At 37.0% G+C, this 23,387-nt stretch overlaps 2 protein-coding genes across 3 annotated transcripts in view; one reads left to right on the top strand and one right to left on the bottom strand.

Annotated features, from left to right (window-relative positions):
- LOC145690173 (phosrestin-2-like) overlaps window positions 1-23,387 on the bottom strand; it is a 624,883-nt gene that overhangs the window by 209,995 nt on the left and 391,501 nt on the right. Inside the window, exon 3 of the mRNA XM_081764804.1 lies at window positions 15,459-15,594. Within this exon, the coding sequence (XP_081620930.1) occupies window positions 15,459-15,594 (136 nt within the window). The remainder of the gene's footprint in view (window positions 1-15,458; window positions 15,595-23,387) is intronic.
- The window catches only part of LOC145690174 (uncharacterized), a 345,250-nt gene that overhangs the window by 253,370 nt on the left and 68,493 nt on the right, over window positions 1-23,387 (top strand). The window lies entirely within an intron of this gene.

Genomic DNA, 23,387 nt, shown 5'->3' with positions numbered 1-23,387 from the left:
ACGGGGATGAAACCTGGAATCGTACGCCACTGGGGAGTCGAAGTAACAGTCAATGCAGTGGCGGCACTCTGGTTCTCTTAAAGCGAAAAAATCCAATAAACACCATCAGTTCACAAAATCATGGCAATCGTGTTTCGGACCAAAAAGGATAGTTCTTGTGGAATTCTTGAAACCAGGACGAGCAATTATAGCAGGTGTGTATTGTCAAACACTGAATAATCTGCAACGTGTCATTCAAAATCGGCGAAGAGGAATGCTACGCTTTGGAATTATTCCGATCCATGACAACGCCTACCTACATACAGATGCTCATACTGTTGAGACGATTCAAGGGTTTTGATGAGAACTATTTAATCACCCCCCTTAAGCCCCGATCTTACCCCAGTGATTTCTGTCTTTCCCTTCATCTGAAAAAGGATTGAATCAAAACGTTTCAATGAAAGTGAAGTGCTCAAGACACCAGTCCTGGACTGGCTGTACTCTCAGACGGCAGATTTTTACACAGAGGATATACAGAAGCTTGTGCCGCGCTACCAGAAATATCAGGAGGTTCATAGTGACTAGATATCAATCATAAAAAATCTCTTCTCTTATCATTTTCTTGTTATTTAAAAAAATATATCGGCCTGTTTTTACATGCGCCTCTTAATTGCCCGCACACATCTGCTAGAATTTCTTCTAATATTTATCTCCTAGGTAACTCTTTCTTCTTCATCTGTAACTCTTTCTTCTTCATCATCATCATCTCTTTCATCCAAATACCTAACTTTATTACATAGTTAAACCCCGACATCCCGAGAAAATTCTATGGAGAAATTATGATTACATATAACACTGATAAAGTATGGATACCACTGAAGTAGGTGCTTTACTTGTTTTGAATTTAGATAGTTAGTTGTTTATAATAATGCGTGGAAAAAATTCGAAATGCGTGTATCACGTGAAAATATGAAAGACCGTATTTTTTTCTAACAATTTGTGAAACTAAATGTGCTCTGCATGACATCTGAAAAGTTAGAAGACGCAGTTCTATTTGAGAAATTTCAGTATGTCATCAAGTATGAATAATATATATTAAAGTATCACGATGCCTAGCTTGCACTAAGACAGAGACATATGTTGCGACGTTCAACAGACAGACTAGAAAAAGAGAACTCGTAAAACCTTATGACAGACAGCACATTAATATATATATCGTTACAGGCCAAGTTCCAAAAATGGAACATTCTAGGAAAAAGAGACTCAGCTAATCACGATGTAAATTAAAGACGATGAAAACATTTTCATTTCAACAGCACTACTTTAAACTCGCAAAGACATAAACTTCAGATTCATAAGGGTAATCAAGAAAGTTCTATCGCTTTTTGTGGAGGTCTGTGTTCAATTGGCCCTCATACCGTGAGTTGAATGCGAATGGAGATAAGGCGAAGGTCAGTTGTTGGTGTGGGTATATCCAACATAATACCTGGTTGTGGCAGCTCAGTTACACCGTGAACTTGCATAAGGACAGAGTGAACATGGGACCTCCACAGAGCACCATAAGGGCGTGTATGCTGTAGGTCCTTATGGTGCTGCAGCGGGGCGAATGATATGCCAGGCCTTTGGTGAGGATGTCGTGACTACCCGGACAGTGCAGCGGTGGGGTAACAAGTTTAAGGACGGTGACGAAACATTCGAAGACGCACCACGTGCCGGAACACCAACACATGTACAAAATGAAGATATTAAGAGAGCAATTGAGGCGAACAGCGGCCAGACATGTGAGGAACTGGGACTACAATTAAGTGTGAGCAGAGAAATCATGCCGCAGCACCTCCATTAACTTAGGAAGGACTACAAGTTGGGTCGATGTGTCCCACATTATTTGACTTCGGGCCAGAAGGCAGCGCGAGCAGACACCTGCATTTCTTTGCTATCTCCTCTGAGGAAGAAGCCATTTCTTGACAGGGCGTTGACATGTGACAAGAAATGGTTCCAGTACCAAGCTCCACGGCGCCGTCATTGATTAGCATCCCATGAACCGTTTCCAAAACAGTCGAAACCAGCACTGCACCAGAAGAAGGCCCTCCTGTTTGTTTGGTGGACTGTTCGTTATACCATGCATCAGGAACTGCTAGCAGCTGGTCAGAGCATCAATGCAACTGTGTACTGTCAGCAGTTGAGCGGTGTTCAAGAAAATCTCAAAACTCAAAACACTTCTGAATTGCAAAGGGACAATCCTAAGCCCACGTGGCTAGGATGACCCGGAACACCATTCTGCTGCTTGGATGGGAATCACTATTGCATCCACCGTACTCCCTGGATATTGCACCCTCGATTATCACTTGTTTCATTCCTTGGAACATCACCTTAGAGGACACCAAATTAAATCCCTAGTAGAGGTGCAAAATGCACTTGGTATCTTCTTCGCTTCATGGCCTATCAAGTTCTTCCGCGATGGTATCCATGGCCTTCGAGAACGTTGGCAGAATGTGTCGATGCTGGCGGCAACTATTTTTGATCTTCTAGGTACGTGTTAGGTGACATATCGATGTTCGAAGGTGGTGGATGGAAAAGCGATATAACTTTCTTGTTTACCTTTACAAAATAAAAGATAGGTTGAATATTTGAAGGAAATAAGATGTTATGGAAAAAATTAATGAGTTTCAGATTACTTAGATCATTCATAAATGCTAAGAAGCAAAAGTTTCGTTACCTGACATATTCTGAACATGCAGACACATATTTCAGAACTAAGGAAGCCACGTATTGAAAAGAAAAAAAAGTTACGAAAATGAATGTCGTTTTATCTTGAATAACATTTTGCTTAGAATATCCTTTGCTAGAAAATATACTTCGTTCAGTTTGACTTTGTTCTCCAATAATATAAGTAGGTTTGTTCTTTGTTTAAAAATTGTAAAGTATTATTTTTCGTGACTTGAATGAGCAAAGATCAAATATTAGAAGTTTCTCTGAGCTAATTGAGTGATTTTGCTCAGATTTCAGTAATCAATATAATAGCAATCACACAGTATGGTGTTACTTATTAGTGTCTTATAAATAGAAAAGGTGAATTACCTAGGTAACTACGGAAGGTAGTAGTAGTCTTACACTGATTTTCGCTTACGGATGAACTCTTTCGGTTTCTTTTACACATGAACTCAGAGTTTCATTTCCAGCTGAACTATTTGAGTAGGTTACCAGATGAACTATTTGAGTTTCATTTATAGGTGAAGTATTTGACTTAAATTTTCAGATGAATGAGTTTTATTTAATTTGAACTACTTGAGTTAAATTTCCATCTGAACATTTGAGTGATAAAGTTAGTAGAGTAGATTCGTGCTCTTAATTGTTGTGTTAATTTTGTGTTTTGTATTATAAATTTCAATTTTCGTGTATATAATTCTATATAGGCTAAATGCTTTCAATCTAATTCTACGATTTTACGAACTTTGATTAAAGCATACAAGAACGGATGTAGACTATTATAAGGTAAAAGGAAACTTATCCCAGTACTTAAAGTAAACTTCTTTGTATGTATGTTCTTGGAAGTTGAGGGAAGGGATTAATGATTTATTTGCGGAACTGAGTGCTTCCTTGGGTATTAAAGAAGTTCCTAGCACGCACGAGTATTAAAGTTAATCCATCACGCAACAAACATAAGAAGCTCGACTGCTTTTAAACGATTTTCATGGAAATTATTCTCGCTTAAAAATCAGCCGAGATTTTCAATTTAGTTATTTCACAGTGATTTCATTACGGGATATTACTACGCCTCTAAACGGAGAACAAAGAAGGCTTACCAGTTTCTCTTGTGAATATGATTTTCAGAATGTCTAACCCATCCAGGAAACATTTGGAGAAAGAAAAGTAAAAAAAAAAAAAAAAAAAGTATTAAATATGTAAAGCAGGAGAAAGCGAGAGAAAATTTTCATTTACAATTGCTTAAATAACTTCCGGAATCATAAAACTCTTAGGAACACAGCCCGACAGCTTTATGAATATTTATTGCTTCTAGGTTACATCGCGGTGACTTGAGAATGTTTTGACGAGGTTTAGTAAACCTTCTGAAGATGAGAAGGGAAACAGCGTTGTGAACGGAAAGCGTAAGCAAGAGAAACTGAACTCGCTTACTGACGTTGAGTTTTGTGAGACAGGTAAAACGTGATGAATTAAATTTATTCTCAAAATATTCAACCAAGATAATTTAAATTCGTAAGTACATAATAAGGGATTTTCTCTTGAAATTAAGCACTGACATGTTGACTACAAGAAATGGAATATTTATGTAAAATGAACTAAGTGGATTACCAATAAAATAAAATATTGAAATTTATTTGTTTAAAAAATGAAATTAAAGATACTATGAAACAGGAAATAAATCAACACTGTGCGTAATAAACAAAACTGTGATAAACTCTGACAGCAGAATTATCTCACAGTAGACTAGGAAAACGCTGTCATACATTGACTGAGGTTACTTTTGCACTCTTAAACCTTGTAAACCCAGTAAAAACGGTTCTCAAATAAAATATTTGGAAGTGTAATACGTTGCTTTCATTCTCTAGACATGTTAAGGTAAAGAGATGCAACAACAATCCTTAGAATGAAGATGTAATGAAGAGATATATAACGATCTTTTTGTGAGAGGAGGGTGCTAACAAGGTGTTTTAAATATGAACTTTCTGGAGGGAAACGTATATTTTAATATGGAAATCGAATATTGAAAAGATTAAAGATGAGAAAGTTTCAAATAGATTTGCTAAAAATTTTGAAGAAAAGTATTTGCATTCAGGAAGAAAGACAGACAGGACCTGAATATCGATGCAAGCATTGGGAAGTATATGTTAAAAGAAAATGGTAGGTAAAGAAAGAGTGGGAAAAAGGGTTACATTAGAAATGTTACGAAAAAGTATCGAAAGAAAGGCGTGAAAAGTAAGATGCAAGAAAAAAGGGAAATAAATATAGGAAGTTAAACAACGAATTGTAGGCAAACCGATGAAGTCAGAAAAAGTGTATTATATATGAGGGTGAAATCAGTGGAAGTAGGCACGAACATTGGAAAAAGAGAATGAAATTACGAATGGAAAGGCTAAGGAAAAAGACAATAAAACTATAAATGGAAAGAATAAACAAGTACCGTGATTGCGGGCTACTTGGACCCAGAAGGTGTTACTTGGACCCATAGCAAAAACTCGTTTAAACTCCCATATACAATGCAATGTTGAATGAGTTCACAGTCAGATTTTTACATGGGATTATAATGCAGGCGTACACAGTTTCAAAATCCATTACACATTTCCAAATCAATTACAATCGGAACAGCAAGAGAAAAAGACTAATCCAGCACTAGCTTAAGATTATGAAAATAAAGAAACAATATGAATTGCAACTACCGTATAAATAAATCAATGAGTTTTATACTAAAGGACTTGCACACGCATGATGTTGAAAAATCTAATGCTGAATCTCCGTTGAAAGACCAACTTCAATAGTTTTGTTCCTGACGATCGTGACGTCAGATACGAGATCGTTGGATGATCTCCACATGTGGTCGGAATATCACAAGTCGAACTTTACCAATTACAAAGTCAACCTTTCCTCTCTCATGTCCTTCAATAACCCAGTCCTGATGTTCCAACAGAAAAGTGGACATAGCATCTGCATTTTCACCAATGTGGCAGGAACAGGTCACATTCTGAAGCTGAAAAAGAATTTAAGACTTGACATTTCTCCAAAGTTTCTCCTCAACAAATCCTTTAGAATCGAAGTTTAACAGATGTTAAAACACAAACTCAAGGCAAAACATATCGATGTATCATGACTTGTGAAACACACGAGTAAGGAACAGGCTATTGGAGAGCACACAATTAAATCAATGTCCGTAAAAATAAAATAAAACTAAATAAAGGTTGCGTAATTACTGAAGAAATAAAATAGTTGCAATTGAGGAAAATAGAGGTGTTGTTATATCCGGGTGATAGCTGCTGGCTTAAGGTTTATTACAGTAATTTACAATTAATCGAATCCCCTCTTGATTCCAATAACAACTGAGTAATTAATTCGTATCGAACTTGATTGAATAAGAATAAAGTAAAAATGACAGTTGGTTATAGTTGGCGTCACCGGCGATGTAGCTCTCGAGGTTAAACAACCACGGTTCTTGACAAAGGTGATTTGACTTCCGTGTGCTGCTCTATTCTCGTGCATGGAAGAGATGGAAATAAATCGAAGAATAAAATCTTCATCCTTTGACTCGGGACCCAGGGGCTATTCATACAACACAAGGATACAGGAATATATCCTAGATATGAAAAATATGTACTTTTATCAAATTATTTATTGCATTCTCTTGAAACAAGAAGAGCAGTTTTTTTTTAATGGAAAAGCTTATCCATAATGGGATAGATAAAGATGTACATTTGTTGTGTTCAGTTTACAATAAAATAAAATAGTAGGTTGTCTTTGGTAGTAATCGAGGAAGTAAATGTATACAGGATATTCTAAAACAGTCATTTTTCATAAGCAGCATTGAAATGTTGTAGATCTAGAACATACACAGTTGAAAAAATAGGATGTAGAATTATAATTTTGGCTTTTTCTTGCATTGTATACATCCAACCCGTGACTTTTACTTCATCTGTGTTAAGGAAAACGTTTAAGGAGATTCTTCGAGTTCTCTTTAAATGCTGTTAGCAAATCGAGGGCTGCGGTATTGCCACGTCTTTGTCTACTTTGTTAAACTAGAGAGCAAGATGTATCCGACCTGTTCACCTGCTAGCACTATAGTGCATCCACTTAGCTACACCCTTTTACCACATAGCAACTTCGCGTTATAATTTTCGTTCATTCGTCAAGACCACACGCCATCGATTGTCTCCCATGCTTTACATTCGTTTGCATGCAGCAAATGTTATTATCATTTTTATTCCAACATTCCTACCTGCAAAAGAAAACTAGTTTCCTTTTTATTTACTCCAACGTTCCTACCTTAAATGATATTTATAATATAGCTATTCAACTAGCAGTATATTGAATTAAAATATTCAAGTTCAGTTAGAATAACAAAGTTTTATTTCCTTAACCCTTAACGCACCAAGCCTAAATCGTCAACGTTGTTTACCAAGCTGGAGTTTTCTAGGGACCCCAAGTATTATTTTAATTTTTCAACTTATTATTTTTTGCACTTTTTTTTAACGAACGTATCATTGATCTAATTATGTAGCATATATCCCAAAAAGATGCAGGGCACATTTAAAAATCGAGAATAAATTGGTTCTTATAGTTGCAGCAGTATCACCAAATATCACCCTTAGGGGGCCCTAGAGGACACCGCTTGGTGTGTTAAGGGTTAAAAAGAAAGAAAAAAAAAAGATTACGTATTCCAAGAAAAATGAGAACAGAAAAATACGTGGATATAAATTCTTCTGTACGTACTGTATGGTGTATAATTTGTATTGAGTTACCATCTCGTTCTCTGTCGCATTGAGAAAAATGACAACAGACGAGATCGCGTGGACATAAACTCTTCTGTATTGCTTTGCATGTAATATTGAGACACTATCTCGTTCTCTATCGCAAAATTGTTATAATAAACCTTTTGGAGCATATGGTACGTTTAGAAATTGTATTACAATGAAACATCATTACGTAAAGTCATAACTTCAACATTGTAACATGCTATTACGTCATTAAATATGTATATGGCTAGTAAAACTCTTTCAGTTTAACGTGCTACGTTTATGTCCGTTAGGGTAAAGAAGACAGATGATTAAGGCAAGTGAATGATGATGGAATAATTGGTGGAATGAGAATGTAAGACGAAACGGGAGTATCCCGAGAAAACCCACGGACACGAGCTGTCTACCACAAACTTACTTGGCCGTGGATTTAACCAAGGACCCCACGCACCAGAGGTAAGCACTCAACCACCTGAACCACCATGACCTCTATTTATGACTAGTGTTGACCACGAGACGAGACAAGACGAGAAACAAGGTTGTCTTGTCTCGTAAATTTTGCACACGTCCCGTCCCGTCTCTAATCTCGAAAGAGTTTTTTTTTTCTCATTTCGATATGGTGCAATGACTTGCGTATCTTTAAACATTGATAGACGGCCTGCATTATGTTTGTACTGTCACTTCATATATATATATAATTTTATACTCTCTCTCTCTCTCTCTCTCTATATATATATATATATATATATATATATATATATATATATATACTATATATATGTTATACTATATATATATATATATATATATATATATATATATATATATATATATATATATATATATATATATATAGTATAACAGTCGCGGATCTAGGATAATCAGGGGAGGGGTTAAACCATAGTTTGCCGCTTTAATCAGTGTAAAGAAAGTAGGATTGAAGCCCATTTTATCCAGTGTATACTTGAGCATCAAGGGAGGCTATAACTCCTGTAGCCCTTCCCTTGGATCCGCACCTGTATATACATATTGACAAAGTGATTGTACAGTACGAACATTGTACTATAAATAATGTAACATTAAACCAGTTTCTAACATCTAGGATTTGAGTGAACTAGTGTCGTCCACGACATTCAAGAAATCTCTCGTCTCGTCTCTGAAACAAGATGAGAATTACCATGTTTCTTCTTTATTACCTAGAATTTGAAAATGTACTTTGTTTCATGGGCAAAACTATTTATGACATTACTTAAAGTGGTTATACTACTTACCACTTACTACTGTAGGAAAGTTTCCGTACGCACCTATTTAAGTGTGAAAAGTGAATATCTGAATCGTTATTTTAATGTAAGAATTAAAACATAGGAATAGGTCTATTTATTTTTCTTAGAAAGTAGAGTACCATAGAAACGAGCTTAAAAAGATATTAAAATTGATGCAATTGAAACACAAAGACGCCATATTCAATTCCATTGTGGATATATATATATATATATATATATATATATATATATATATATATATATATATATATATATATATATATATATATATCTTTCTGGTCAGTAGCAGAAACTACGCAGAAACCCTTTCAGATGTTAGTGTGAAAACACCTTTTAGGCGTGGCGGAATTGCATAATCAATACCAACACCTGTCTAGTCTGAACCCAATGTAAATTTCCTTAGATCTTCATGATTATACCTTTATCTTCTATGAACGGGTTGAATTCGTTACATAAAACTTCATTTCATGTAAATATTCGTTTGTATTGCACAACATTATTTTCTAAACAAAGAAATCTAGTCTTTGGAATGAACGTTTGTTAACTTATACCTTATTTAGAAAGTAGGAGAGTATTAGGAAAATAATGTTGATGTGTTCTAAACCTTAGCATGGTTTAATGAATTTTAAATTTAAATTCGTTACTTAATTACTCGTATTTTAATATTTAATGTAAAAGCTCTTTGTCTGTAGTACCTATTATCCAAAAGACCCAACACAACTCATATTCTCAAAAATTCTCTCTTTACCCTGTTTCATTATGTTTTATAAGCATAACGATTTCTAACACTAGTTTCCACAAGGTCTATGTCGTTTCAAAGCTGGAGTGTTCAAAATAGATGTGTTTGAACTAATGATGTTCGAATATTTTAAAAAATGGAATGGATATCTTTCTCAGGTGCTCAATGTAAAATACCTATTTTCATGCCTGTCTTTTCATGACAATATTTCAGTTCTGTTTATATTTATGAATTGTAGCTGAAGACTCTAGATGACTTAAGCTTATGCGAAATGTCATTGTTTTATTGTTATATGTTCAAGCGTTCTTTTAACGAAAGAAAGGAAAGATTTGATACCACCTAACTCCTTACCGCATGCCGTGCCATATATGGCACATCCCTTTATTTTTTCACTTTAACTTTTGTGTAATTTATCAAAGGCGCCAATTGACTGTTTCGTTTTCTGTGTAAGATATTGACGTGTATGAATAAGATATTTTGGTGTCATCTGGTATGTTCTTTGTGAGTTGTATTAGGCGGGGAAACGTTAACATGTGGTATTTGTGAAGCAGTGGATTTTTATCAGTGATAATTGTTTTGGCGAAACATTGTGCGCACTTTTCCAAACAAAAAACATATTACATTCAAGATAAGTACTTTGAGAAGTGTTTCCAACAATACGATCTTCATTTTGTATGTTCTTTTTGGAGGAATGTGGAAAAAAGAACGTATGTGCCATATATGTCCAACCATGCGTTTACGGGTACTTTTATGTCCTTGAAGTGCGGAAGTGACAACTACTATAGTCGTTCTGCAGTTCTGTTATAGCAATGGATCCAGGGCTTTTTTTTATATATGATGGACGTTCATCAGTAGCTGTTACAGAACTTCCAAATGGTGTAGACAGTGAATTATCAGACTTATCCGAAGATGAATCAGCACTAGATCCAAGAAATACCAATATTTTGTTATCGGACTTGGATGAAGATTCTGTTGCTCCTTCCCCTGAGAGGATCGTCATACCCAATTCTGATGATGCAATGAATTCAGATGATGATGTCCCTCTCTGTTTCATAAATAATTCTCAGGATAGGAGGGCTACGTCATCGAGCGATTTGAAAAACATCAAACGGAGACCTAAAAGTCCCAAGAAGATGAAAAATTTCAAGGACCTCGGGACTTGCCTGAAGAAATCAAACAGCTATAAATGCCAATTGAATATTTCAAGTACTTTTTCATTGATGAGATTCTTCACTACGTAGTAGAACAGTTAAAGCTATATTCAACGCAAGATCAGCCAACAAATGACTACAAATAAATTTGAACAGCTTATTGTGTGGTTTTCTACATGTCAATTATTCAACTCGCAGCTACTAGACATTACTGGAACGGAAGGTTTGGTCATGATGCGGTAAATCAGGTGATGAGTTGTGATCGGTTTGAAGAGATCAAACAATTTATTCACTTCAATGCCAATTCAACCTTTATTCCTGCAGGAGAACTTGCCCATGGCATACTTCATAAGATTACGCCTTTTCTTGAACAGATACGAGAACGTCCGAGAGAAGTCTCCAAAGAAGAATTCATGGGCCACCCTCGCGAGGGTGAACATCTCTGATAGAAACTAATTTTGCTTTCATGATTACTTTACGTCATATAGCCAAAGCGAGCCAAATCCTGTGTAAGTACTGTGGATCAAGGAAAATGGAAGGGACGAGCATATGAAAGACTAAGGATTACACGCAAATTCATTGTCCACCCTTCACAGCACTGACGTCATCGTCAAGGACGAGGGAAAAGGTACAAAATGGAATTGAATTTAATTTAATTACAGCAAACTAATATCTTGGCTTTATGGCATTGGAAAGAAATGGGGGAAATTAGCTGACAGGTTAGTATATGTAGATGCCATCCCGATATCGCCTCGTAGATAAAAACAGCGTACCGTCTTTTTTCCGATGTCAAATAAATGGTATCAGGATAAAGCACTGCAACCGTCACAAAAAGATGCTGAACCAAAACCAACCTTGTAAGTGCAGTTTCAGGCCAAGACCGCCACCAAATATGGTAATTTTTACTTCTTTGGTTATGGGCTATTTGACCACTAAATTCGGTTCAGATCCAGCCAGTGATACTGAGAAATAAAGTACCACATACACACGCACACACGCGTGCGCACATACATACATCTGGAGTGAAACTATAGGTCGGGAGCAAAACTGTAAAAGTTGAAAAAATCGTCAATAACAGTGTATACTAAAGATCTAATCGGTCACAGGTGAAATAAAATAATTTTTAACACTTTTAGTTATTTCTGGCAAGAACTATGCTACATAAATAAAATTTGTTGAATCATAACTTCGCCAACGTTGAAATGTAGGGCTAGTAATTTATGTTTTTTATCAGTGTTAAAACTTTCAGTTGCCGCAGAACGCTTTCATTATAAAAACAAATATACATATGTGAGCTAGCATCTTTGTTTCTTTCTCTCTCTCTCTCTCTCTCTCTCTCTGTCTCTCTGTGAGTGTACCATATTTTTTAGAGTTGTTTTTGCTTTTGTCTGTTGCTCATAATGCTGTCTAGATTACATTAACTTTTTTGTTGTTCCCTCATAATTTTCTATGATAACTGGACAAAATTCACAGAGGACCTTTAATATCATTATTGTTTTTATCATTCTTTTGCCATGACATTTATTTTTGATACTGTTGTGCTTTTTATGCAAGGAGTTGGTTGTTAACATGTAAATGAAGATATTACCTTTAAAGTAAATGTTGGAAACAGGACGTGTATGGTACTTTTTTTGTATTATTTAATGGAACTACGAGTACATAGGCGGACAATTGGAGATGGAACGTATCCTAAGGTCACCAAACATCCACTTTTCTCCGGACACATATTCTTTTATTCTTCCTGGAAAATGCGTCGGAGTGTTTTTTTTTTTTTTTTTAATAGCAAATGTCCGGGTTTTTAAAGAAAAGTAATCAGAACAAAAGAAGGGTATTTATTTCATGGAATCTCCTAAATGAACTTCAAGCGGCAACCAGAATCATCAGCGTGTTTAAGCTACTAGTGATCTTGTTGTGTTTTGGGGTTAATACTAATGATTTTGTTTTGTTTAATCCTTCATTTCCGCACTATATATATTAAGTTCAGTTTTGTCACGTTGAAAGATAAATCCCATGACGTAGGGATTTTTAGTCTAATAAATTTGCAGTCTTAGTGATGTGTCAAGATGTTTAATGTTCGTACAGTCAGCGACAAAAGTTCTTTCAGTTTGGTAAACTTTATTTTGGGAGTAACGGTGGTATGTCTGGAACGTACAACGGTAGTACAGCTGGAACATACAGAAAATTACATTCCTCTTTTAATGTACTGGAAACTGTACTGAAATTGTCTATCCATTCTGCAGTTATTTACGAAACTAATTTTATCAAACGGAAACAACTTTTGTTGTTGACTGTACATGCCGTACCAAGAGTCCAGCGCCAAGTTAAAATACGAAAAATGGACAGGAAAGTTGTTGAAAATAAATGGTTTCCAATCCTAAATGGTGTAAATTTTTCAATCGCGCCAGACATCTAGGTTCTGCACTAGAGATTATCTATTTCAAGTGTGCCCTTGCTGGCACTGCTGTCGATGTGTGTTTTCCCGTACCTCCCACGAAAGAGGAGGAGGAAGAAGTTGCTGTGGCGGATATCCGTCAATGGTAGGAAGCGGACAGGGTTGTCACATTGAATTCTTCACGGGCTTCGCTGTGCACCGTCTTGTTAGCCATTCTAAGTAGCCTACGATCTTCATTCGCCAAGACCACACAACTTAATGACAATTTGACAACAGTCTCATTCTCTTCGTCCCCAAAGCAAAGGGAATGTTTCCTCCGTAAGAGGTCGCCGGGGGTGGGGCCGAAGTATGTTTCACATATTTTCCGAGAGCACACTTGAAATAGAAAGACTCAAGTAAGGCGCTTTATGTTAAATAATAATAATAAAAGGAACGTTCCCAGTTTAGTGGTTCTCTTTAGAACCCTCACCATACTAACAATGCAATAGTCTTCTGTAACGGATTCGACCTAACAGTGTGCACGTTCCCTGTGTCATTTTTGTGTTGCCTTACGTTCCGTTCGAACTGCCTGCTGAACTATAGTGAGACGACTCGTGAAGCCTGGGTTCTACAAAAATCATAGAGCTGTTTTCCTCCACGTGTGACGCGTCGGAAAAATTCGGGACTATTCGTGGAACTGCCTTCCGAACGCACTAGAGAAAAAGAGAAACAGCAGAAGTGCTCTAACAATGTTGCCGAATTTAGAAGACATGGTAAATGAGCGACAAAAAAAAAAAAAAAAAAAAAATTAAAGGACAATAACATGAATACTAACAATAATTCGAATTAAATGATAACGATAATAATAATAGCAAAAATATAAAATAACTAACACAACAATAATAATAAAACGGAACATAGTGGCAATGCGACAGCAATGTACCCTCAGGAGATGTTCTTCATACAGCGCGAGAAACTACACTGCCAAAATTTCATGGGTGGCGGGTTGACGACCGGGACAGACTCTCGCGTTCTATTGGTTGTTGAAGTTAGTAAATCTAGGTCAAGATTCACGAGTCCTTGCGATCACTGTAGAAATATTGCTTTACCAGTGTGGTGCCCAAACAACTGTTGCGATTGAAAAGTTCATCATTTTAAATGATAAATCACCTATTTCCAACAACTTTCCAAGTGTTTGTGTCTGATGAAGAGGACGTTAGGTCCTTGAAACTGTAACATTGTAAGTATAGTTTTTAATATATTTCATTCTGCTCTGGTCAGAACTGTGTTTTATTTGTAACTTTCCCCTCTTTCCATTTTTGGGCATCTTTGCTGATAACGGATATAGCTTATGGTCCCGGATTTTTGACCCACCTGGTATAAATTACTTCTTAGTGCGCCTTGATTCAAATACGAATACTTGAAGGAAGATATCCTCTTTTTAGTTGCATGAAGATTTTGTGACCCTCATGTACTCTGATGAATATGCAGTTACGTTATTTGAGACCACTGAACGTCATTATGTTTGGAGAACGCTCACAAAAGCCTTTTATGTTGATTACCTTCTTCTTACTGTTAAGCATCATGTAGTACAGACTCATCGATAGCATAGAATCGGAAGGTCTCAACAGAATAATATCCAGTAGGGATTAATATTTGTTCTATACTTCAGGTTGTGTTTTGTGTCGAATATGTGTTCCGCTCACGAAATGGATCTATATTCCCTTGAGCGTTTTGCATGACCTGTATTTGTCCTTCTTACATTAATACCAGGTAAAATTCAAGTCGAAGGTAGGCCAAACCAAGTTAATTGAAACAATGTATGAATGTAAGTTATTCAAGCGTAAAACATGTGTATCGCAATTTGAGAAGCCGCTGTACTACCTACTATCACAATGACCCAGCTAGTTTTGTTACATTCAAGCACCAAGATCATATTAAAAGAAATAAACAAGAAAAATAAAATCACTATAAAATTTGTCGAATGCAGATACCACTGAAAGGGACTGTGTAAATTGAGGTAAATTTATCACAATATTTTGGTCCGGTAGAAAGATTCTGAGATGATGTTGAGTTGAATTTGAGTTTAACGTCCTTTTCAGCAGCGAAGCTATATGAGATGGGACCTACTGATTAACGTGGAATCCGAACCACATGAGCTCCCGCCGGGAATCGAACCCGGGTCTCCCGCGCTAAAGGCGCGTACGCTAACCGCTTAGCCACGAAGGAGCTTAGATTCTGAGATTTGCAGCATTGCTCATGGCTGGGGTGTCTGTTTTTGCGGTATATTCCTATTTAAATTTGACTTTTAAATTTTCAGATTCTTGGTTTCAATCTTGAATCTTGATCCAAGTGATAAATACATACGTACTTTTAATCAACAAAATTGTTATCCCGAGATAAGTTTAGAGCGATATAATATTTTTAAAACATAAAATAATTTGCTAATATTGTTGATAAATGACTTATATTTACCTTGCGTTCCTGTAGGTAGTCTGGATCAACAAGAAAGACACCGTGCAACTTGTCGATTTTGTTATCCCTAATTATGAGGTCACGACTGCTGAGATAAATGGTCAGTTTGTTGTTCGGCGATGATTTCTTAAACACCCTGTTGTGAAAAAAAAATAAAATTAGCATACCTTCATTAAGAGCACTTACATTACTTTTGTCCAAAGAGAGAAGATAACAACAGTGTTTAGGTGCTATGTAATTTTTTAGACATGACAAGTATTATGTATAAAACAATTTGTTATTGTGTGCGGCAGCCGAATTGACGATTTGTCTTGACCACAGTTCTCACGTCGACCAACCTGCTTACAGCGCCAATACCGGCACCAAGATGGTCATCGTCTTGTATATTCTTAGTGATACACATATCTTCCCTGGCCCCTGAAAGTACATTTCTTTACGGAGTTTTGGCAATAACGCGTTTTGACTTCATTGGTCTACTTGAAACGTCAATTCGGCTGCCGCGTACTGTAGTCCTTATTTGTGAATGTTTTCAATGATTGTGGGTTATCCTTAAATAACACTTCATGATATAATACTGCGTAACACTCCATGGATACTCATAGCTCTTTACGAATCTTGTTGTATATAATCAATATAAGCTTTCCAGTTCCAAAAGCCACAAAATTGTTGGAAAATGAAGACGTCAATGGTCTTCCCCCTCATATTCCCGGATTCCAACTAGAAGTTTCAGCAATCGTGTGCTGAATATCCACATTTTAGCAGCGATTAGTTAACTTGAAGTTTCGGCAGCAACATATTTCAAGTAAGATAATATCTGACTTGATATTATAATATCTATTATCCTGAGGATAACCGGAAAAGGTCTTTAAAGTTTCTAACTTATATTTTCTCATATTCAGTATCAAGGTGTAATACGTTTCCGGAATTACAAATAAAATGAACATGCATGCAGATAACTTCGATCCAACGTTCTTTCGGAAGTACAAAATTGAATGTGAAGTGTTCATGGGAGTATGGGTGAACTCAACAATACTTACGCACAATCTGAATCTGAATCGAAAATTACTCTTGAAGTGTTCACGTAGTGTACCAAAGTGCTGTGTGGCAACCAGTTCTCGTGTCTTTACGGTATGTATAGTTTCTGAAAGTCGTTTTATCTTTCACTTAGAAAATACAGTTCTAAAATAAATGGACAATTATTTTGTTCAGAGTGCGTTTTCAGGAAATAAGCCTTGCTTGAGTTCACCTTTACTACTCAAAACTCCCTTTTAAACTTCATTGAAGAGTGGTGTGAACATCTTGTTGTGAAAAAAAAATAAAATTAGGATTACTTTATTGAGTGCATCATCCATATTATTTTTATCCAAAGTTGGGAAATAACAACAGTGCTTACGTAGTACTTAATGCTTAGGCACTACAATTATTATTGTAAAAATAAATTGTTTTGTTTAACAAAACGAACCAAATTAACATAGTAGATTGTACTATTACGAGGTGGTATCAAAAAGTATCGAGATTAGGTCTGTAATATGCCAACAAATGGCAGCATAAGGCCGTGCCCATGGTTACACTTAACAACGATTTTCGTAAGTCAATGTGCCAAGAAACATCGTACTGTGTACAGCTCATGCCATTGTGACCACAGCGGCTACCACTTTGCGATTCCAACGTGAACAGCAAGCTTGATCAAATAGCGAACGTGAAGTTTTGTGTGAAACTCGGAAAATCTGCCACTGAGACGTTGTACATGATGCAACAAGTCTACAACGATGCTGTCGTGACTCTTGCAAGGTGTCTGAGGTTGCACGCGCGCTCCAAGACCGAACGAACATCACTGGAAGACGACGAGAGATTAGGAAGACTCTCGACGATTTGAACACCGGAAAATATCGAAACCATCGGCAACTCATGCGTGAGGATCGTTAGAAAACAATCCATAACATTGGTTTCAGTGTCAGTGTGACATATGGAAAGTCCAGGCAATCCTCAAATGTTATTTGAACATGCAATCTGTGCCTTACAAATTTGTCCCCGGGATGCTGATCCAGAAGCGGAAGGAGCATCGCATCGAAGTCTGTCAAGAACTCTGTCAGCATGCTATGGATGATGATATCGAGGATCATTATCATTAACGAATGTTGAATATACGAGTATGCACTTGAGACGATATTATCTGCACACCGAAAGAGACGAAGCAGGTCCGCAGTTCAACCAAGTACATGCTCATAATCTTTTTCAACGTTTGCAGCATTTTGTACGAGAATTTGTCCCAAGTGTTCGGACAATCAATAGCACGTTCTGCTGCCAGGTTTTAATGCAGCTGAGGGAGGACATACGGCAAAAGCGACCAGAGCTGTGGTGCGCGGAAAACTGAATGCTTCATACATCCGCCCAAAATTCGCAGAGCCAAATCCTCGCCACCTAAAACCTCGATGCCCAAAATTTCCCAAAATGTCGCCATAACAATTTAGTCAATTAGTTTCTGTGAGGCAAAATAATAATGATAATAATAAGAGGGAGAAAAAGAAGAAAGACTTAAATAACATGGGGACTTAAATAACATGCTTACTTGAGGCACTAGAAGTGTAAAAAAAGGGGGGGGGTCCTAAAATGAATAGATATATAATCATATAATCCTAAAATAAATCGAAATTAAGAGAAATCTTATCCATCGAATTTAGTTTCGTCTTTTATATTTGTTTTTTACTGAAAATTAAGAACACTATATTGTCCAGTTCAACTAAACTCATCCGATCAGAAACAAAGTTAGTGTGGTGGTGGACTTAGCTACGGCTTCCGAGTTGTTGGCGGTCAAATTTTGTGGCATGTATTCCAAAACAAAAACACATACACCGAATTCATCGGATAGCGGATCAAACTTAGCATGGTGGTAGACTTTGATCTATTCGTTAACATGTGAAATATTACATAATGTACAAAGCTTTAAGTTCTCAGGTTATGCAAAAGCGAATTTCTAAATCACTGCACATAACAAAAACATAACACATGCCGTTTAAATAGCAATCAAAGATCAGTCTTGCTCAGGAATAATAAAGATCGATGCGCTTTTTACTTGCAATATAACTATCTGTGTGTTACCTTTTAAGTTTAAAGATATAGCAATATACAAAACACTCTACACTGAAATAATCGTTATAGAGAGGTTTTGTACTGACGGGATGCTTTCCCAGGTGAAATTGCGTTCCGTGAGGTTCTGGTCAAACGAAATTGTTCCCGCGATATATTGCACGGCGAGGTTTTAGCCAGGAAAGATTTTGGGCTTCGAGGTTTTACCCAGGCGATGTTTTGGGCCGCAAGATTTTGTACTCAAATCGTTCTTTAGTCACCCGTATCCATTGAAGTAGCCATTCTGACTTTTAAATGAATTAATGTGGCACTTGTTTCAGTCAAGTAATATCTAAAATTACTCAAGAGGAAAATAATACCTTGAAGCCAAATAAAAAATACTACTTCTTTAATAATAATAATAATAATAATAATAATAATAATAATAATAATAATAATAATAATAATAATAATAATAATAAAGTTGTCATTTCTAGCACGAATTCAGTAACAACCAGGGGCGGATCGGGACGATCGTTCCCCCCCAGAACAGGAAACTTTCTTATTTTATGTATATATAAATAAAACCCATCCCAGAGTTTGGAGCCCTTAAAAGTAGCACACCCACTGCCCCCCCCCAGAAGTCGGTCCTAGATCCGCCCCTGGTAACAACCTATAAAAGCTTAACCCTTTAATGCGCCATTTTTCCGATCAGACTGATTTTTTTAAAATTTGGAGTGGTTTCGGTGTAGGAAACTTGTGAATTCTTTTAAAAGCATCAATGTAAATAATATGGGGACTATGGGATATTTTGTGGTGTTTGCATGTAGGGTGTATGCAAAGTTGCGCGTTGATATCTACAAAGTCCGCTAAAACCAGATAAAACCAATAAAACGCGATGAATGTCAGCGTACTTGCACTTCTGCACTCAATACACTTCTGTCCAACACAGAAAATGTCAACATTTCAAAACGTGTCCACCTAAACGAGCAAAGAAAGCTCAAAAATGACAATATGGCGTAACTCCGCGTGCAACAAGTAAGACAAAGAATCCAACGTTGGCTTGTTATGTAAAAGCTGGCTTGTTAGCTGATATGCAAAGCTGCTTTTCTATGTCCGAACTAGAAACTACATGGTGTAATACAATTTCAAAGTAAACTTTGCATATATGCAAAGCTGCGCGCTAAAAGTTTAAATCTCTAAAATGAAAATTTCAATGCACTATAAATTGCGAAACATCACTTCAATTACTTCAGAAAGAAGCTACTTATACAGACAAAATAGTAAGTATATAAAGTGCAAGAACATTTCAAAGAAAGGTAAATTATTTCAAATGCATCTGTATTTATATTTGTACCATGTGAAGATTCGTAGACAGTATATAGTTTGAATGGTAACAATAAATTATACTTGTAACTTACATATGTTTTTTGTTGTTATTATTGATTGGTATCTCGAGTGTTGTTAGAATAATCCAGATTAACTATTGGCAATGTGTTGTACCAATTATTTTGAGAAAGTACTGCAATTAGTTATCGGTATAGCTATGCACTTGGCTACAACAAGCGGATGATGTAACGTTGAAATCTGATCGTTTTTAATTAACAATGTACACTGAAATCACGAACTGATCCGGGCACAAATGAGCCTTGAATTTTTAACGTGACGTGTAACAGCAATTCCTCCCACCACATCTAGCGTTGGAGAGAGTCTAATACCAAGATCAAAACAATTAATCCTTGTAATTGGTAGGTGATAATGTAGCAGTAACGACCAGATGAAATTTAATTATTAAACAGTGATCGTTTTTATGCAGAAAAAATAGTAATGTATAAGTAAATTTAGTTCTATACAACGTATATAGAGTTGATTTTGTTCTGGATAACACAAACAGAATCTCAGAGAATGTTACTCTTCGAATAGTAAGTTATTATTCGAAGTAAGTTTAACACATTTTTAAAAAGCAAAATGCAATATTAAAATTTGGAAAATATCATCATGGCGTAGGTAGTATTGATGAATTAGAGGTTTTCGTCCCTTTTTGCACCAAGTTCATACTAAAGGCGGACCTCAAATTAACATGGGATGTAAACTACATGAATTCGTGCCGGGAATCGATCTCGAATGAACTGTTCTAAAAGTAAGTCTTAAAAAGTTCTTAGAAAATATAATATGTAAGCTCACACATTTAAATCATGTAGTATTATTAAGTTACTAAAACTTAGAAGTAAACAGAAGTAAAAAGTTGATTACAGGGTTCTGAGTAAAGATAAAACGTAAATAATAACCGTAAAAGAGCTTTTAAGAAACGGAACTAAAACAAAAACTATGATTAGGACAAAGCATTGGTCGCAATTCAGACTTCACATAAACTGCTTTACTCATAGTGCATCCCATCAAGCATGAGATTCCTTTTATTATAATGAATTATCTACAGGGTGTGCGGAAAGTAGCTCTCTGTTTTTAATATTTTTCCCTTCTAAAATATTGTAGGTATTGGACACATGTAGTTTATTGCCTTTCCAAAAGTGACATCTCAATGTGTGCTTAAGTTCTTTCTACACACTGTCTCAAACGAACAGGTACGTTTGCTATGACCTTCCTCAAGACTTCATCAGGAACACAACTTATAATCTCATGGATCATTTTTCAAGTTCGCCAAGAGTTTGCGGTTTGCTGCAATACACTTCTTCCTTAGCTTACTCCCATAAAAAGAATTCGCATGGAGCGAGGTCTGGACTTCGCGCTGGCCATTCTGTGGGACCCCGGCGACCTGTCCAGGTCCTACGAAACGTTCATCAAGCCGTTTGCCTTACAGACAAAGCGTAATGAGGGGGAACTTCATAGTGCATAAATAACAGTTCATGTCGGTTGGTTTGGGTACAAAACCTCGCGGCCAGAACCTCGCGGCGACAACCTCGCGGACCAAAACCTCGCCTGGCCAAAACCTCGCCTCCCAAAACCTCGCGGCCCAAAATCTCGCCAGGCCGAAACCTCGCCTGGCCAAAACCTCGCCGCCCAAAACCTCGCGGGACAAAATCTCGCCAGGCCAAAACCCCGCCTGGCCAAAACCTCGCGGGCCAAAATCTCGCAGGCCAAAATCTCGCCGGGCCGAAACCTCGCGCCCCAAAATATCGCCATACCCAAAATCTCGCCTGACCAAAATGTAAATGTTCGAACAGATGATAAGGATGACGGTATAAAAGACGCTGTTTCAGAAGAAGTATCACGGGTATTTGACCAAGTCCCGCGATACCATATGAAAATTCTATTTCTGTATTAGAGGATTTCAATGTGAAGGTAGGGCGACAGGATGTTTTTAAACTGGTTATAGAGAAAGAAAGTCTGCATAAGGAAAGTAATGACAACTAACGAGGTTAGTTTCGTGAACTTTGGAACATCCAAAAATTTAAAATTTTAACAAAAATCTAATAATATTTATGAAAGTATGAAATAATATATGAGTTTTTACGACGTCCCTTCATTATGTCCTATAGGTTAAAGGAGACGTAGATGACCAGGATGAAGGAAATGATCGAATAAAGAAAGTGGGAGGAAACGGGAATAACCCGAGAAAGCCCACGCACACGATGTTTTGTATATTACTATTATTATTATTATTATTATTATTATTATTATTTGTAATGTGGAATTGCATATTAGGAAACACATTGGGTAAATTTTAAAGAAAAGTTTCATTCGCGGCGAGGTTTTGTCCCGGCGAGATTTTGGGCGGCGAGGTTTTGGCCCGGCGAGGTTTTGGGCGGCGAGGTTTTGGCCACGCGAGGTTTTGGGCGGCGAGGTTTTGGCCACGCGAGGTTTTGGGCGGCGAGGTTTTTGGCCACGCGAGGTTTTGGGCGGCGAGGTTTTGGCCACGCGAGGTTTTGGCCCGGCGAGCTTTTGTCCCGCGAGGTTTTGGCCGGCGAGATTTTGGGCGGCGATGTTTCGGCCGCGAGATTTTGTCCGTATACCGTTCATGTCACTCGCCTCATTCAGAAATTGTAGGCATACAAAACTTTCTAACATTTCTAGGTATCTTTCAGCGATCATAGCCTCTCAACGGATAGAGTCCAATCATGAGGAAAGAAGTTAATCTACACCACATTGTCACTTCTGGCTTGCCCTACAGTTTTTTCAATGGTTTCTTTGGGATCACTTTCTGCCCAATAATGGCTATTATGATGATTAACGAATCCCCTATGTGAAACACAGCTTCATTACTCCACATTTTTTTTTCTCAAACAGGTGTGGATGATCTTCATGTCATGCCAGCATCAGAAAATTCAATACTTCTATCGCAATCATCTGGATACAACTTTTGGATATAATGATTCTTCCATGGTCTGTAATGTAACTCTTTGTGGAGAATTGCACGCACAGAATAGTGTGTAATGCCATTCTCTCTTGCAGCCTGTCTTCTTGATTTTGAAGGGCTTCGCTCGAGCATCCCCCTCACTGTGGCCACCTTTTCCTCTGATACCGAAGTCGAGGACCTACTTGATCTCGTAATATCCACGATATTTCCGGTAGTTATTAATTTTCTGCGGCATTTGTTTTCATCCAGAATAGCTTGCCTCCCATGTTGACTCCTCCACCACCGTTGGACCCGAATTACAGACTGCCACCCCTCAAATCTTGCTGTAATTTTGGCTCTCTCCTCAATGTTTAATCGTCCTTGCAATTATGTGGCTTCAAAAAAACAACAAAAGTTTACAGGATCTGGAAGAATGAAGTAATTTAGTCTATTAAACAAGATAACTTTCATTGCTATGTACACAAACATCAATTGAAACTAAGAATCTAAAATAGGGAGTTACTATCCGCTCACCCTATAGTATCCATGAAAGTTTTAGATATGGAATG

Source organism: Thermobia domestica, chromosome 7, assembly GCF_964235325.1.
Source record: "Thermobia domestica chromosome 7, izTheDome1.hap1.1, whole genome shotgun sequence".
Taxonomy (NCBI): Eukaryota; Metazoa; Arthropoda; class Insecta; order Zygentoma; family Lepismatidae; genus Thermobia; species Thermobia domestica.
The sequence above is the reverse complement of the archived record's forward strand: the minus strand, read 5'-3'. Positions and strand labels throughout refer to the sequence as shown.